Source organism: Bos javanicus, chromosome 19 (genome assembly GCF_032452875.1).
Source record: "Bos javanicus breed banteng chromosome 19, ARS-OSU_banteng_1.0, whole genome shotgun sequence".
Lineage (NCBI taxonomy): Eukaryota > Metazoa > Chordata > Mammalia > Artiodactyla > Bovidae > Bos > Bos javanicus.
Window position 1 is genome coordinate 37,382,306 of NC_083886.1, and position 17,161 is coordinate 37,399,466.

Genomic DNA, 17,161 nt, shown 5'->3' on the forward strand with positions numbered 1-17,161 from the left:
CCAATTGTTTTGCTGTGCGCACTTTGCTGAAGCCATGGTAGGCAAGGTGTGAGCTAGGAGGCTGCAAGAGGAGCCTAATAAACACTGCAGACGTGTTTATTCTCTCCTGGCTGGCACAGCAGGCGTAGCAGCAGGTATAACAGAACACAACATAACTGCACACAACCCTTCAGGGCTTTTCCAGGTGAAGCTTATTCAGGCATACCACACAGAGTAGCCTGCAGCCAAGCAAGTACCTCATGAGGCACATGCACAGTGCTATCCGTGATCTCAGCTGTTACATAACCGGGCAGTCATTGTTTACAGAAATGGGGCAAGAGGGCGTCAGAGTGCAGGGCAAGAGAGCCTGGCTGGAGCCATCTTGTTAATTTCCCCACAACTGAACAACAAAGAAAATCTGTCCTTTGGGAGTTCCCTGGCAGTTTGGTGGTTAGGACTCAGTACTTTCACTGCCAGTGCCCAGGTTCAATCCCTGGTCAGGGAACTAAGATCCCACAAGCTAAATAGCATGGCCAAAAAAGAAAAAAAGAAATCTGCCCTGTGCTCCGAAGAGAGACACTATCTCTAACTTTCAAGGTTGTTCACTATACAAATATTCTTGAACAAGTCCAAAGACAGCCAATGCCTGTGCTCCACTAACTGCATGCAAGAGGCCCATAAAGAATTGTCCACCAACAATTAAAAAGGCCTACTAACAGATCATACAGAAAGTTAGGGAATTCCAGAAAAACATCTACCTCTGTTTCATTGAGTGTGCGGATCACAATAAACTGTGGAAAGCTCTTAAAGAGACAGGAATACCAGACCATCTTACCCGTCTCCTGAGGAACCTGGAGCAACAGTTAGAACCTTGTATGGAACAACTGATTGGTTCAAGACTGAGAAAGAAGTACAGGCTCTGTCTGCTGTCACCCTGTTTTTTAATTTATATGCTGAGCACATCATGAGAAATGCTGGGTTGGATAAGTTACAAGCTGGAATCAAGATAGGTGGGAGAAACATCAACAACCTCTGATATTTGGATGATACCACACTAATGGCAGAAAACGAAGAGGAAGTAAAGAGCCTCTTGATGAGGGTGAAGAGGAACTAAAGAGCCTCTTGATGAGAGTGAAAAAGCCGGCTTAAAGTTAAATATGAAAAAAATTAAGATCATGGTATCCGGCCCCATTACTTCATGGCAAATAGAGGGGGGAAATGTGGAAGTAGTGAGATTTCCTCTTCTTGGGCTCTAAAATCACTGCAGATGGTGACTGCAACCATGAAATCAGAAGATGATTGCTTCTTGGCAGGAAAGCAATGACAAACTTAGTGTGTTGAAAAGCAGAGACATTACTCTGCTGACAAAGGTCCATATAGTCAAGGCTGTGGTCTTCCCAGTGGGCACTTACAACTGTGAGAGCTGGACTGTAAAAAAGGCAGAGTGCCGAAAAATTGATGCCTTCGCACTGTGGTGCTGGAGAAGACTCCTGAAAGTCCCTTGGACAGCATGGAGATCAAATCAGTCAATCTTAAGGGAAATCAACCCTGAATACTCATTTGGAAGGACTGATGTTGAAGCTGAAGCTCCAGTATTTTGGTCATCTGATGTGAACAGCTCATTAGAAAAGTCCCTGATGCTGGGAAAGATTGAGGGCAGAAGGAGAAGAGGGCGTCAGAGAATGAGATGGCGGATGGCATCACATGTACATGAACATGTACTTGGGCAAACTTCAGGAGATGGTGAGGGACAGAGAGGGAGGCCTGGCGTGCTGCAGTCCATGAGGTTGCAGCGTCGGACATGACTGGGTGACTGAACAACAACAACGAACAGATAAAGCTAGAACAGTAAAAGGATTCCAGTGTGGCAGGATTGGAAGTTCTCATACTCTGTTTGCCCCCATGAACCCCAGGACCAGGTACCAGACAGCTAGGGGCAGCCCCTACACAGCCTCAAAAGAGCCCATTGAAATGATACAAAGTAGACAATCCTATACTTGTCTGGCCGATTTCCTACTTCCCATGAAAAAAAAGGCTCTTGTCTACATTTCCCCCTCATTCTGCCTCCTGGCCAACCCTGGGGCCTTTCTGTGTGGCCTTGTGTGGCATGGCATGTCCTCCTCCTCTTTGGAACTGTAATAAACTATCTTTTCAATGTCAGTTGTCTCCTGATCTGTTGGCCTCACCATACCTCAATAATAATAAAACCTACCTTTTTACATTTTATCTCTTACTATCTGATTGGAAAAATTACAAAACTTGACAACACTGTGGATGTTGGTCTCACATGTGGCTGGTAGGAATGCAAAATGGTTAAACATTCATGGAGGGAAATATAGTAATAGCTGACAAAAAGTTTGTGTTTACTTTTGACCCACGAATCCTACATCTAGGAATTTACCCAGAATACGAATCTCCAATAATAAAAAAATACATGGATACAATATTACTAATTATATCAGTTTGTTTGTAATTGCAAAATATTGGAAACATACATAAACAATTTGGTGAATAAGCTATAGAATCCCCACACTATAGAGGGTTCGGGGAAGGTGAAAAAGATATCTATGAACTGATATGGAATGATTTCTAGATATATTGTTTAGTGGGAAAAAAAGCAAAATAGAAAAGAATTTTTATACCACTTTTTCTGTAAGAAAGGAATAATAAGGAAATACACAAGTATCTGTTTGATTTTTCAAAAAGCAGCACCGGAAGTCAGAAACAGGATATAATTTCCTGCAGGGGACAGAGGAGCACGCAGGGAAGGCATGGAAATGTTGAGCGACTCGACTCTAATTTTTGAATAGTTTTGACTCTTAGAATCAAGCTATATGCTCAAAATATATATGTAAATAAGGATTGGGAAGATTCCTAAAATGCAAACACCATCAACCCAACTGTATTTCAAATAAGCAATTCTGGAACTACTTGGTCTGTGTATTGTCAGACTGAGCGAATGAGTAAATAAAGAAGTTAGGAGCCAGATTTCCCACATTTGGAAAAGAACTACAAAATGGAATTGGAGAAAGCTAGGGGAAATTCTTTTGTTTTTAAATGGAACCAGAAGTATCAGCATGAACTTGTTGTATTTAATATATTAACATACACACAAAAAATAGGTAGAGACATGTGTGTGTATGTGTGTCCCCAGATTTCCACTGAAAGGACCTAGAAGCATTCTTCTTGGCACCCACAAGGGAAGGAGCATACTGTCCCCCACTGAACAGAACGTGGCTCCTCGGAGAAATGATGGAATCTGGGGCTGAGGCAGGGAAAGTACAAGCTGATGTGCCAAGAAGTGAGAAAGTGCTCATACAGTGATGGAGCATGGGAAAGGATTACAGGATATAGGAAATAGCTGTAAGTAGATACTGTACACAGTTGGGATAATCTGAGCACCAACATAAATAATGGGATTAATGGGTTATAACTCAAGGAAACTGGAGTGAAGGAAAGAATAAGATATTTGAAGAAGGAATAGGATATCTGTATGGTTTCATAGTACCTCCTCCTAAGTTAGATCTTAATTAAGAAAGGGAAAAAAGACATACTTTACAATAGAAAAACCTGGCAGACAATTCCTTTCACAGGTGATTAAAGTCACCATCCCCTAAGATGGGACAAACCAAGATGTGCCTCCCATTATTATGTGCTAAGAAAGACATACCCCTTCTGTGCTGTCCCAATCAAAGCACGTCATCTGATCCTAATCACAACAAAACGCTGGACAAACCCAAGTGAGGGACAAACCACAAAATCAACTCCCCTGGACTTTTCAAAATGTCAATATTAGGGAAAACAAAGAAAGGCTGAAGAACTTTTCTAGATTAAAGAAATGTATGAGACATGAAAATTAAACATGATGCATAACTCTGAATGGGATCCTGGGCCAGGGAAAAGCGTTAAGAGTGATACTGTTGGGTTAATTGAAAAATTTGAGTATGGACTATGGTTTATCTGAGAGCATTATATCAAAGTTAGATTCCCTGGTTTTGATCTTTGTATCTTGGATATATAAGAATACCTTTGATATTAGGAAACACACCCTGAAGTCTTTAGGGATAAAGGAGCATGTCTATAACATACTTTCAAATTTCAGGGGGAAAATGTGTGTGTGTGTGTGTGTGTGTGTGTATTATACACACACACATGCATATATATACCAAGGAAGAGAGAGAATTAAAGCAAATATGGCAAATTGTTAATCATTGGTAAAGGGTATATATTCTTGCAACTTTTATGTAAATTTAAAACGATATCAAAATTAAAAGCGATCCTCCATCCCCACACACACAAAAGCTAATATTTAAATAGAAGGGTCCCTTAAGTGCCCAACATAATGAATGAAAAAAGACTCACACCCAGGCCTGTGTGGCTGCCTCCAAACAAACATTTTGCTCTTGCTTGCTAATGGGTTCTGATTTTTAACATTAGACTTTTTACTCTAGAGCATATATTTATTTTATTTAAAAAATAAAAATATAAGGGAGTTCCCTGGTGGCCTAGTGGCTAGGATTCTGGACTTTCACTACCATGGCCTGGGGGGTTCAATCCCTGGTCTGGGAACTGAGATCCTGCAATTGCACAGTGCAATCAATAAAGAAAGAAAAAAAGAGGGTTCCCCAAAACAACAACAAAAAGTGAGTATTGTTGAGAGAATGCATGAATGAGTGAACCAGTGAATGAGGAGTGGGCGAGTGTATGGACAGAGCAAGTGACATGGGGACGTTGGGGATGCAAGAGGCTCCCCCTCAAAGCACAAGCACTTTTATCCCTAGTCTCTCTGCCTTCACAGCCCCACCACACAGGTGAGGGGTGCAGGGTGGCTCTGTTCAAGGGTGACACATCCTGGCAGCGGGGCTGGCCAAAGTGCCTTTCCTTCCACTCCCTTAGGAGGTCAAGCCAGGTGAATCCCTGCTGCTTCCTCTTCTCTGCCCAGGGCAGGGCCTCCTGCATTCTTGGCAGAAGGGCACCAGGCATGCTGAGGAGACAGCATCAGGTTGGCAACAAGGTGACCCAGATCTAGCCCCAGGCCTGTGCTCAGCTGCCCCTGTGACTATCAGGGAGCATTTATCTGCTTTGGGTCTCCATTTCCCCATTTGCACCTTAGGTAGTTTGGTCCAATCAGTGACTTTCAGCTTTGGCCACAGATTAAAATCAGCTCGGGGGAGATTTTAAACTTTCAGGGCCCAGACTGCACCCTAGACAAATTAAGCAGGACTCACTGGAGGATATAATTCCGACACCCACATCACGCTTTGCAGGTGATTTCAATGCACAGCTTGGTTTGAGAAACTTATGGCCGCTGATCACGGTTGCCTCTAGCCTCATGATAATAAGCCCCACCTGATGCCCCACTTCTGACACTGGAGTGTTCAATGAAATGGGAGGATCACCTCAAACATGTGAGTTCCTACCTTCAGCCCTTTGAGACTGCTGCCCTGCCCAGGACTTTGCCCAGCCCCACCCACTCTTCATAAAACCTCATGCTCCAGCCCCTGCCTTCACCATCTTGATGTTTGGAATTGAGGACTCAGGATCCTTTCCAAAGAGGAGTCTCCCCAGGTATGTGCCCAGGTGCTCTTGCCTTCTTGTCATGCACAGATGCTAAAGAAGGTGCTGGGAGAAAGGGGAGAGAGAATTGGGGAGGAGAGGGAGTCTGTTCGAGATACTGTTTGACTTTTCTTATCCCTTGAGGTAGCAGCTACCAACTTTTCCCAAGGAGGGCTGTGCCTCCAAAGGCCTCCCCTCTCAGGGGCCCTTGGGTGGGCATTATTAGCCTGCACTGCTTCCCCATGGACACAGGCTGAGGAGAGAGCATTGAATTTTAGTCCCTTCCTTCAGTTGCAGCAACCTGTGCAAGTCATATGAAACACCTGAGCCTTAGTTTGCCTATCTGTAAAACAGGCCGACCCTGCCCTATCTCACTGGCCAATGACAAGAACATATTGTTTCAAAGCAGATAGATGCACTGAGGCTTTATTTGATTGGAAGCTCAGTATAAATGCTGGAGAGGCTGCTGATCTGACAGACTACAGAACTTACTCATGGCTGAACCCCAACTGGATGTGAAGAAGCCCTCAGGTGAGTCTTTAAATCCTGTTTCCAAAATGGTTGTCAAGGAGGACAGGGGAGAGGCCTGAGGAGGGGTGGGGTGTCCTTCTCCACTCTGCCAGTGGTGTAGTCAAGAGCAGTGAGTAGACCATGGGTCCTTTCAGAGGGAGGCAAGTATCAACAGCTATAATTAATAATAGCAGCCAGCAAATACTGGTGCTCAGTACATGCTAGGAGAGGCTGTATTTTCTATGCATTTTCTCATTCCTTCTTTTAAGCTTGTGAGGTAGAGATTATTAATCCCATTTTCCAGATCAGAAAACAGGCTCAGAAGGGTTAAGTGACTTGTCTAAGGTGTCACTGCTACTAAAGAGCATAGGGAAAATTCAGATCCAAATCTGCCAGACTTCAAAGAGCATGCTTTCTGACCTCTAAGAGACCCTGTCCATCCACAGGTCCATCACGAAAATGAAATGCTTTTGCACGTGGGGGACATCTCATGCTGTGTGGCGTGAGGAGTGAAGGGGTGAGAAGGGCATTGTTCCAGTTCAGGTGTCTGGGTCGCTCAGTCTCCCAGACCAGCATGGAGCTCCCTCCACAGCTGGAGTGGAAGGGCACAGGGACATCATTTCTGTCCTGGAAAAGAGCTGCACTGGGCAAGACTATCTTATTTTTTGGAGAAGCATTTAGCAGTGTGAAAAAAGTATGGTTTAAGGCCCCAACAGAACTGACTTCATGGGCCTGAGATCAGAGCAGTTGTGCAGGGTCCTACATGCAGACAGACCTCACGCTTGGGATTAAGTGCTCTGTGGTCGTTGGCTTGGAATTTTTTTATACTTTTGAGTTTTGTAAGCAAAATCAGATGGGACAATGGAGCACCTGCTGAGAGACTGGGAGCTGTGGCTCAAATGTGTGATTCTCCTCTCTCAGCCCACCACGCTCTAACCTCCACCAAAGTCCCTCACTCTGCTGTCTCCTTTGCACCCGGCAGTGACTCAAGCAAAAGGTGGTCAAGGCAGGGCATGCTCTGAGGTCCACAGGGCAGGGCAGAGGCAAGTCACCCTGTCCAGGTAACAGCATTCAGGTGGGGAGGCTGCAATTCCTTGGGTAGCCATTTTGCCCTGGGCCACATTTCCCCGGTGGCTTGGACAGTAAAGAATCTGCCAGCATTGCAGGAGACCCAGGTTCAATCCCTGGGTCAGGAAGACACCCTGAAGAAGGAAATGGCTACCCACCCCAGTATTCTTGCCTGGACAATTATGGACAGATGACAGGTGCCGGGCCTTTGGGATCACCAAGAGTTGGACATGACTGAACAATTAGCAATGTCTTTTCACTTTCCTCTTAACTAGGTCACATCCAGGTCCTGCCATTTCCTGGAGCAAACTCCAAGTTACTTTATTCTTCAGCCCGTTTTCTTGTCTGAAAATGGGAATAATACCTACACCCCATGGGATCATTGTGAGGCCAATGAGGTTTCTGTTGTGATTCTTTTTTCCAAAATGCAAGTCTGATTATGATAGTCTTCTCCTGAACACTGTCTAATGGCTTGACGCTGTTCTAGAATAAAGACCTTTCACTCACACTAGCATTGTCCAATTAAAATATTACATAAGACACTAGTGGTAAAGAACCCACCTACCAAAGCAGGTTAGACGTAAGAGACACGGGTTCAATCCCTGTGTTGGGAAGATCCCCTGGAGGAGGGCACAGCAACCCACTCCAGTATTCTTGCCTGGAGAATACCAAGGACAGAGGAGCCTGGCGGGCTACAGTCCATAGGGTTCACAGAGTTGGACAAGACTAAAGTGACTTAGCACGCAAGTCACATAGGTAATTAAACTTTTTTTGTAGCCGCATTTAAAAGGCAGGTGAAATTAATTATATTTCACCCAATAAATCAAAACTATGATTTCAACATAAAATCAATATTAAAAATTAAAAAGAATTTTGCATTTTTTCCTGTCCTTGAAATCCAATGTGTACTTTATACTTAGAGTATATCCCATTTCACGTGACTAGCAACCACAGACTGGGTGGCAGAGGTTGATAGATAACCCCACAATCCTAACACACTCAGCCATGTTGACTTGCTTTTCTTTCTAAAGAACCACTGCACTGGGCCTTCTGCTGTTCCCAGGCCCTGAAAAGCTCTTCTCTCTCCACCCTCTGCATCTAGTTAAGCCGACTCAACCTTCAGATGTCAGGTCACTGAGCCTTCAGGGAGGTCTTTCTTGGCCCCCTTGCAGGTGTTCACACTGTGTACCTTGATTTCACCAGGCCTCCAACTGTTAATAGCACATTTACCTGAGGTCACCTGATTAATCTCTCTCTCCTGTTGTAAACACCAGCACAAAGGTCACTTTGGGTTTTTAACTGTTGTTTCAATCATTTCCCCAAGGACTAGCACCGCACAGAGTAGCCTTGGGAAGATATTCTATGTAAAAGGCCTGGCACCTGGATGCTCTAATGTTCCCTCCTTTCACTTCCCTCTGGTTGAGAAACTTCTCCTTATTAAAGGGACTCTCTTAACTGTATAACTCTGCTAAAGATCTGGAGACACAAAACTCTCGATGCCAAATATATTTAAGTAGAAACAAGCACACAGATTATAAATATTTCTTCAGATTACATATCATTTAAAAATACTATCTCAGTTCCTTTTCATGATTTAAGCAGTAATTAAGGAAAATTCCTGTTCAAGTCCGAGTCTAATTACTGCCCTTCTCGAGTTTTTTCCTGTGAGGAGCTGCAGAGCAGAAAGTGGCGATGGGGCTCTATTATCCCTCATCTAACTGGCAGAGTTGGCGCACAGCTAAATGCTGAGCTGCTGCTGTCTCTCACCTCTCCTCCTCCAATTCTTTCTCAGGTGAACATAAACAAGGAGACTCAAATCAACAGTTGCCAACTGACCCAGGTGATAACGCCAAACCTGCTGACACCTGCCCAGGTGAGGATTCAACCCCCAGGTCATGTTGCAGAGCCAACTTCGTCATTTGGCTTCATCAACTTCCTCCACCTTTAGTCAAGACTGCTCCTTCTTATGACAATTAAAGTTTTAAGACTTAAGACTCACCCAATGCCACTGTCTCCAAGTGAAAAGTGAAAGTCGCTCAGTCATGTCGGACTCTGCGACCCCATGGACTATACAGTCCATGTAATTCTCCAGGCCAGAATACGGGAGTGGGTAGCCATTCCCTTATCCAGAGGGTCTTCTCAACCCAGGGGTCGAACCCAGGTCTCCCACTTTGCAGGCAGATTCTTTACCAGCTGAGCCATCAGGGAAACCCAAAGATGTCTTCAAAGATGGTAGAATTATCCTGTTTACCTGCCCCTCAAGTCCCAGGGGATCCAACAGGAATCAACAGGATGATCTGCACCCTTAAGAATATAGAGCCCTAGGGCTACACATTTTCTTCAAACATTTCAAACAGCCAACAAAGCACACCCAACAAGTCACACCCAACACAGATGTATTGCCAAAGGTACTGCATGTCACACACTGGGTTTTTTAGATCCTGGCTTCACACTGCCTTTTGGTGAGTATAATGTGGCATATACCTGAGCTTGCCCAGCATTCCTATAAAAACCTCAGATAATTAAGTTTATATATGCCTTTTATAATATTATTATTCAGCTCTTTGGTATAATTGATGTTTAAAATGTTTGTTTCTTTTACATAAAAATTTGTGGGATCCAGAGCTGGTACTTAAAGTCAGAATTCAGAGCCACAAAGAAAATGACTTCATTGAAGTTGAACTGGATAGACAAGAGTTGAGTTACCAAAATCTACTACAAGTAAGCTGCTATGAACTGGGGATTAACCCAGAGCAAGTGGAGAAGATCAGAAAGCTACCAAACACATTGCTCAGAAAGGTAGGGTGTTACAAGTTTCTAAATAGAGACTGGGCTCTAGGTGGGTAAAATTATGTCCAGTGAAGCCGATCACTAGCTTTTGTATTACTAATATGAAAACAAATCCAAGACACTGGACATCTTAGCTGCAGGATAGCCAAACATGGTAGCTAGGTTATTTTCAATCTGGTGATTTTACAGATTTGCACACCTTTAATTTACTCACTCTTTTAAATTGTCTGAATTACACCAACCAACCAAAATTTAAAACCCTAGCTCAGTATGTATGGCCAGCTTCCAATCTCAACAAACTGGTCCTGGGTACAGAAAATACGAAGCCACTCTTACCTGCTTAGCAAAGTCAAGCCTTTGCAATCTCAGGAAACAAAACTGGGGGCATTTTTATGTATTTTTCTGATTCAAAATAAATCTCATTTTTTAACTTGAGGAAAACTCTCATCTCTTTGGGCATTTTTTAAAAAGCAACTTTCAAAATGCTTTTTAGCAATTCTTATTGGTGCCGTGGCTAACAGTGTATTCTTTGCAAACTAAAAGTGGTGGAATGATCATACTTTAAGATATATATATATATTAGTGCCCTGGATGGACTAAAGTCTTTTTTAAATTGCGACTTTATTCCCCTTGGAAATCAGCAACAAGGTCTGAAACACAAAAACAGGAAAGGAAAATAATCCTCAACTGCTGACTTAGTTTACCATGGATGGAAAGAAAACAGTGCTGGGGCAATCTTATTAAAGCCTTTTCACCGTAAGTTTATGTGTATTCATGAACCATTATGTAACTTCTTTTTCATATTAAGGACAAAGACATTCTAAGACTACAGGACTTTCAGGAAGTAGAACTCATTTTAATGAAAAATGGAAGCTCTGAACTGACAGAATATACACCATCTCTGTTAGAGAAGCCCTGCTACAACAGCAATGCCGCAAAAATGACGTATTAGATCGCAGAAATGAAAAACTGCAATCAATATTTTGTAAATAATGAAGTCTGGATGCATCCAACAGTTTGCTAACTTCATATATGTACTTATTTCCTTGTTGTGCAACTTCTCTAGGCTTGGGAGTAGAGTACCTTTAAAGTACTTTAAAAATTTAAGTATACTTATGAACACAAGTTTAGTTTGTAAAGTTGTACCCCAATCCTGATCAGGCACCGGTATGTACTCCTGATACTCACGACAAATGGCCAGGCTCTGTTCATAACAACTCCATTAAGGGCAGGGTGAGCTAACTGGAGCTGGGAAAGCCAGGACCCACTTGACACTCTGGTTTAAAGATCCTAGCTTCTAAAACCATCTCTTACCATCATTTCCGTTTCACAACTTTGAAATCTACAAAATGGTGACAGGGTAACAGGCAGGAAGGCTAGAGGTCCCCAAGCGTCAGACTTTTTTTCCTCTCTTAAACGACAGGAGGAAATAACTGTCAGATATAATTTTTTCCCTTCTCTATACAAAATTAAAAGGTTTCTTTAAAAATTCTATGTTGTCATGACAACACCTGGTTCCACCTGAACTTTTCTCAAACCTTGAGCTAACCAATGTGTTTTTCTTATGGAAATGCTTAAGCTATGTTAATGAACCATGTATTTACCTAAACTCTTTCTTCAGGTCAGTTCCACCTAAGACTCAGAAACAATAATGGCTCAACAAACCAGTTTTACTCATGGAAATGTTCTCTTAAGCTATGTAAATAAAACTATGTATTTGTTCAGAAACCTGCCTCTCTTCAAGATTCATGTCAATTTTATGGCACGGGATGAGTCACCTTGAGCCAATGCTATCTCAAAATGCATGTTATGGGTGAGGGGTCTGGGGCCACTCTCTGAGTTTTGAGACATTTCCTTTCTCTAATTAGCAGCTTATAACTTCTTGCGAAAAACTAGCAAAAGGGCACTCTTTCTGCCCCTTTCTGATGTCTGTGTCATAAGTGTTCTTTTATACTTAATAAAACTTTATTACACAAAAGCTCTGAGCGATCAAGCCTTGCCACTGGTCCAGAGGCCAAGAATCCTGGCGTCATACACAGCTCTTAACAACAACCTTTAAATGGCAGGACTTACACAACTTGAGTAACCACTTTTTAACCTAACAACTTGCAGAAAAGCCCAGGCACAGCATACAGCATTGAATGTGCACTCCTGCCTGACTCCATTTACCAACTTTCATTAATACACACTTTTACACACCAGTGTGAACTCATCTCTAACTCTTATGGAATCAAGGAAAAAGTACCAGAGACCTCCTGGGCAAGCACAATTCTTCATCTCCTCCAGCACATGAAATAAGCCATCCCTCTCTCATCTCCAAATCCTCAACAGCGCACTTCTGATGAAGGGTGAAGGGACACTAAGGCATTGCATCAACACTTATCTCACCCAATGCCAAAAAAACACGGAAAATGTTCTGAATAGTGCAAGTGAAATGTGTACCATTTTATTCATGAAATGAGTATGAAACCTAAATCTGCAGTTTAGCACCAAATATACAGTCTGGCATCCAAGTCACACTTTTAAGATAGCATGCCCCCTAATGAAAGCCACCACCACCCACAGCCCGGTGTTCCATTGCCAGGGCTGTGACGGGGGATGAAAAGGGGCCAATCCCCAAGTGCTCTGTCCCTGTTATTTTCAATGTCTTCCCTGCACAGGTGTCACCTAGTGAAGCACAGTAAGACCAATAAGGACAGTTACCACAAGGTTGATAAAATTAAATATGCATACCCATTTCAAGTTAATACAACCTGCATCCAATGTATTTTCTAGAAGCAACATAGCTTTAAGGCTGAAGATTAATAAATACCTGAAGCGTCAAGAATTTTAATGGGAAAAAAATTTTTTTCGCCATGCTACCCGGGACAGGGGATCGTAGCTCCCTCACTACCAGGGATCAAACTCACTCCTGCAGGAAGCACAGAGTCTTAACCACCAAATTGGGAGGGAAGTCTCAAGAATAATTTTTATTATGTATTTCATGCACAGATTGCAAAAACTTAATTTCTGAGTGGCACACACTTCCGCTGTAAGATTATGTCATTTTCAAGTCATTGAAACAAATCAGTTACCAGAATGTTATCCTAAAAAGATTTCCAGAACATATTTAGGAGTGGTCTAGAATGCTTATAGTTCATTTATAATGAAGTGATTTGGGGTATATATTTGGAAGTATACAAGGCCCACTGGTAACTGATACAAGGCCTTTTAGCTACATGAATTTTATGTACTCTAGTCAAGGCTATGGTTTTTCCAGTAGTTATGTATGGATGTGAGAGTTGAACTATAAAGAAAGCTGAGTGCTAAGAATTGATGCTTTTGAACTGTGGTGTTGGACAAGACTCTTGGACTGCAAGGCGATCCAACCAGTCCATCCTAAAGGAGATCAGTCCTGGGTTACTGATGTTGAAGCTGAAATTCCAATACTTTGGCCACCTGATGCAGAGAGCTGACTCATTTGAAAAGACCCTGATGCTGGGAGGGATTGAGGGCAGGAGGAGGAGATGACAGAGGATGAGATGGTTGGACGGCATCACCGACTCAATGGACATGGGTTTCGGTTTGGGTGAACTCCGGGAGCTGGTGACGGACAGGGAGGCCTGGTGTGCTGTGGTTCATGGGGTCGCAAAGAGTCGGACACGACTGAGCGACTGAACTGAACTGAGGTGCCTTTCAAATTTCAACCACTTCCCCTTTACAGAGCAAACATTATTTAAACACTTCATGTAAGCACACTTATTAAGAGTAAAACAAGGACCAAGAGTAGCCCCTCTGAGGTGACAATGTAACCTGAACAAAGGGAAGGACGTGCTGACCGCGGGTTGGGAGAATGGCAGTTTTCCTTCCTAGAAGGAGGAAGATCTAGGAGAAGGAACATCTAGGAGAAAAAGCTTCCTTGGAATCTGCGTATATAGAAACACAATCAGTTTCCTGGCAGACACCCAAATGAAAATTACTTCAAGATAAAAATAATGTATCCCAAAGAAAACATACATGGAGGCCCTGTCTCTAGCTTTTAAAGACTACAATTAAAACCCTAAATCTGGAACTTGGGAAACAATACCCTTTAAACCTGCTATCACTTTAATTCCATGAAATACACTGTTTATGTATCTATTTTACTACTTACTACCTACATCAAGACCTTTTCCCATTTTTTAAAACTTAAATTTTATTAAGAAATATACATACAAATGCACATACACATACAGTTTAAAAAAGAAACCACCCACCCAGCTTCAACAATCACCACCAGTTCTTCTGAAGGATCCTTCTTGCCCTTCATGATCTCCCTCCAATACACAGAATTGTGTTAAATCATTTCCTTGCTTTCCATTTATCATGTATTTATGGACTGGTTTTGACTTTCACAGAAAAGGAATTGGATTATTCTTCTGCAACTTGCTTTTTTGACCAGAGACCCATCCATGTTCACATGTGTAGCTGCAGTTCAGTCTGACTTCTCGGAATTCCACTATAGGAATATACCACATATTTGTCCCCTGGTCTGTTGGACATTTCAAGTCTTTCCAGTTTGTTTTTGCTTCCTTTCCTCCTATTACAAATGAGGCTGTTATGACATTTTTACCTCCATCCCCTGGCACACATGCATAAATGTTTCTCTAGGGTATGTATCTAGGGATGGAACAGCCAGAAGAAGTTACAGCACAGTTGCACCCAACTGTTTTCTGAAGCTGTTGTTCCTAAACATTTTTAAAGCTGATGACAACTGATCTATTTGGGATGGCCAAGAGGAAGAAACAGATCAATTATGAAACTCAAACTGCATTTTTAAATTAGGAAATTAAAAAATCTAATACAATGAAAAATACATTACTTCTTTTACTGAAATGGACTTTTGAAACTACATTTTTTAACTTAAAATTGCTATCTCCTACGTCCCAAATGTTTCTAAGTACACTGAGTGAAAACAGCAAGATTCAAAAAATATGCTGTACTATGATATATTTTAAAAGATTCATACATATAAATGATTCTATCCCCCACCTCCCACCTCCCCACAAAAACCACTTGGAAAAATAATTAACACTAGTAGCTCCTGGACAGGAAGAGGAGGAGCAGAAGAGACATATCATAAAACACTTCTGTTGTTTTCCCAAACCATACACAAGTCTGTCATACAAAATTCTTAAAAAGCAGTCACCTGGGGATTTTTTCATAAACTAAAAATCAGTCCAAACTCAAACCTGAAAACCAACCCGGCGGGAAGTCCCACCCCACAGAAAATATACACAAGTTCAAGTATTTTTCATTTTATGCACATTTAAAAAATACTCACACAGCTCATCTACAACACATTTTTGAAAGCACAGAACAGACACAGTTAAAAAACACTTCCATCCTAAATTGTTCAGTTTTAACTCTCTAAAAATTTTTGATCAAGTGACTGAACCCAACCCACATGTGGTCAAAGTGTCCTCACACCTTATAAACATGGCTGTGACACTATATTGAAGAAACCAGACAGATCACCTGCAGGCAAATAATGTTACATAAGGAAAGAAGGTATCTCTAGGCTGGGTAACATAATTAGCTCAAGAAGGCAAGAAAGATGTTTAATTCAACTTGAAAAATTATTGTATTATGATCTGTTTGAAGAAAAGATGTCTTAACAAAAAGGGTGAAGATTAGTGTCACTACCCTACAAAAAGGAGGATGCCACAACAGCAATTACCAGGCTCAATTACCAGGCTCCCACCAGACCAGTGTGAACTCAAGTTTATCCAATTTATTTAAATTAGTAAATTTTAAGTCTTTTAGTGATACATGCAGGAACATTTGTAAATTAAGTATGTCTGAGACTTGCCTGAAAATAACAGGGACAGGGGACACATACACAGAGTAAGAATGGTCACTGAACCTTAATGGTGATGAACTTTAATGAGTTAACTACACTGTCCTACTTTTGCGTCTTAAATTTTCCAAAATGAAAAAAGTTTTAACAACTGATTGCTGCTTGCAATCTTACCAAGTAATCTTCTGGTTAGTAAAAGTCGGCTTCCCCTAAAGCTTTTCAAAGAGAAATACGCATGAAACAACTGACAACTTTTTGGTCTGCACCAGAGAAATGTGTATTTTTCAATGTAAATAAGCACATGACCACTACATGGGATTCTTGTGAATTTGGTGAGTAAGAATAATTTCCTTGAGCCTAATTAATTCTGGGTGTTGGATGTGACCCAATTTCTACATCTCCACAATCTTTAGTCATAGACCAGGCCTCCCCCTCAAACTTCATATTAACTTCATCAGTGATCCATACAGATGAAGATGATGAAGACTTCATAAACTCATTTACTGTACTTCATTACAATACATTAGCGAATGATTCTACATGAGGCAGAAGAGAACACACTTGGCATTTTAATACCCGATTTAATACCTTAATGACTAAGTATCTTAATACTTAAATAAATTTCTTCTGTTTCCTGTTTTTCTTAATACTCAGTAATAGAAACTGGTAAACTGTCACTTTATGACCTTTATTCTATAACCATATCTTGTCCAACTACACAAAGCAGTGCTTGGGAGGTGGCTGACTTTGTGTTAGACTGTTTTCCCATCTTACATTAATTTTCACAAATTCAGAGATAATCCATCTATCTCCATCTAGGTAAGCCAAGAGTGCTGTCCCCACAGCATTATTTCATACAAAGCCTCTGAAGCGTCATTATTTTCCAGAGCTTGGTGGAGGGTACTTTAGTAAATTCTGTGCCTATTATTATGCCTACTAGAACCATCACAGTGGCATAAAACGAGGCAGTGGACCATGAGGTGGAGACCTAGATTCCACGTGCTAGTTTCTCCATCAACACGAAGCCCTAAGACATCAGTAAGTCATTTAACGTTCCAACTCAAGTTTCTCTACCTATAAACTGATAGCAATATTTGAAAACTATAAATCATGAAGAACTGTGATTTATATGAACTATGACACATGCAGCTGGAGCTAATAATACTTTTATACAATCAACAAGCTGGCTACAGGTAGAAATGTGCTGCCAAATTTGCCATACATGACCCCCCCACACACACTCCCATTACCTTAAACATTTTTAAAAAATCCTTGTTTGATGTGATACACTCCATACACAGAAATAAATATATTTATAGTAAGACCAGGTTAAAAAAATCTTGATACAGGATTTCTAAGACAAAAAAACAGCTAAAAGTGTCTGAATGTTTTTCTACATCATTATTTCACAGCTAGAGGATGATATAGTTTGTCAGAAGG

The 17,161-nt window shown here is 41.6% G+C and overlaps 1 protein-coding gene across 3 annotated transcripts; it reads left to right on the forward strand.

Annotated features, from left to right (window-relative positions):
* Nucleotides 1-5,479: 5,479 nt before the first annotated feature.
* ANKRD40CL (ANKRD40 C-terminal like) lies at nucleotides 5,480-12,542 on the forward strand. 3 transcript variants are annotated; one of them, XM_061391362.1, is made up of 5 exons: nucleotides 5,480-5,547; nucleotides 5,942-6,066; nucleotides 8,906-8,986; nucleotides 9,737-9,912; nucleotides 10,712-12,542. In XM_061391362.1, the coding sequence occupies exons 2-5, from the start codon at nucleotides 6,030-6,032 to the stop codon at nucleotides 10,853-10,855; spliced, it is 438 nt and encodes a 145-aa protein (XP_061247346.1). In that variant the 5' UTR covers nucleotides 5,480-5,547; nucleotides 5,942-6,029; the 3' UTR covers nucleotides 10,856-12,542. The 3 variants fall into 3 exon arrangements, with proteins under 3 accessions (XP_061247346.1, XP_061247347.1, XP_061247348.1); XM_061391363.1 differs by having other exon boundaries at nucleotides 5,483-5,547; nucleotides 5,945-6,066; nucleotides 10,712-11,383; XM_061391364.1 differs by lacking the exons at nucleotides 5,480-5,547; nucleotides 8,906-8,986 and having other exon boundaries at nucleotides 5,600-6,066; nucleotides 10,712-11,383.
* Nucleotides 12,543-17,161: the final 4,619 nt, after the last annotated feature.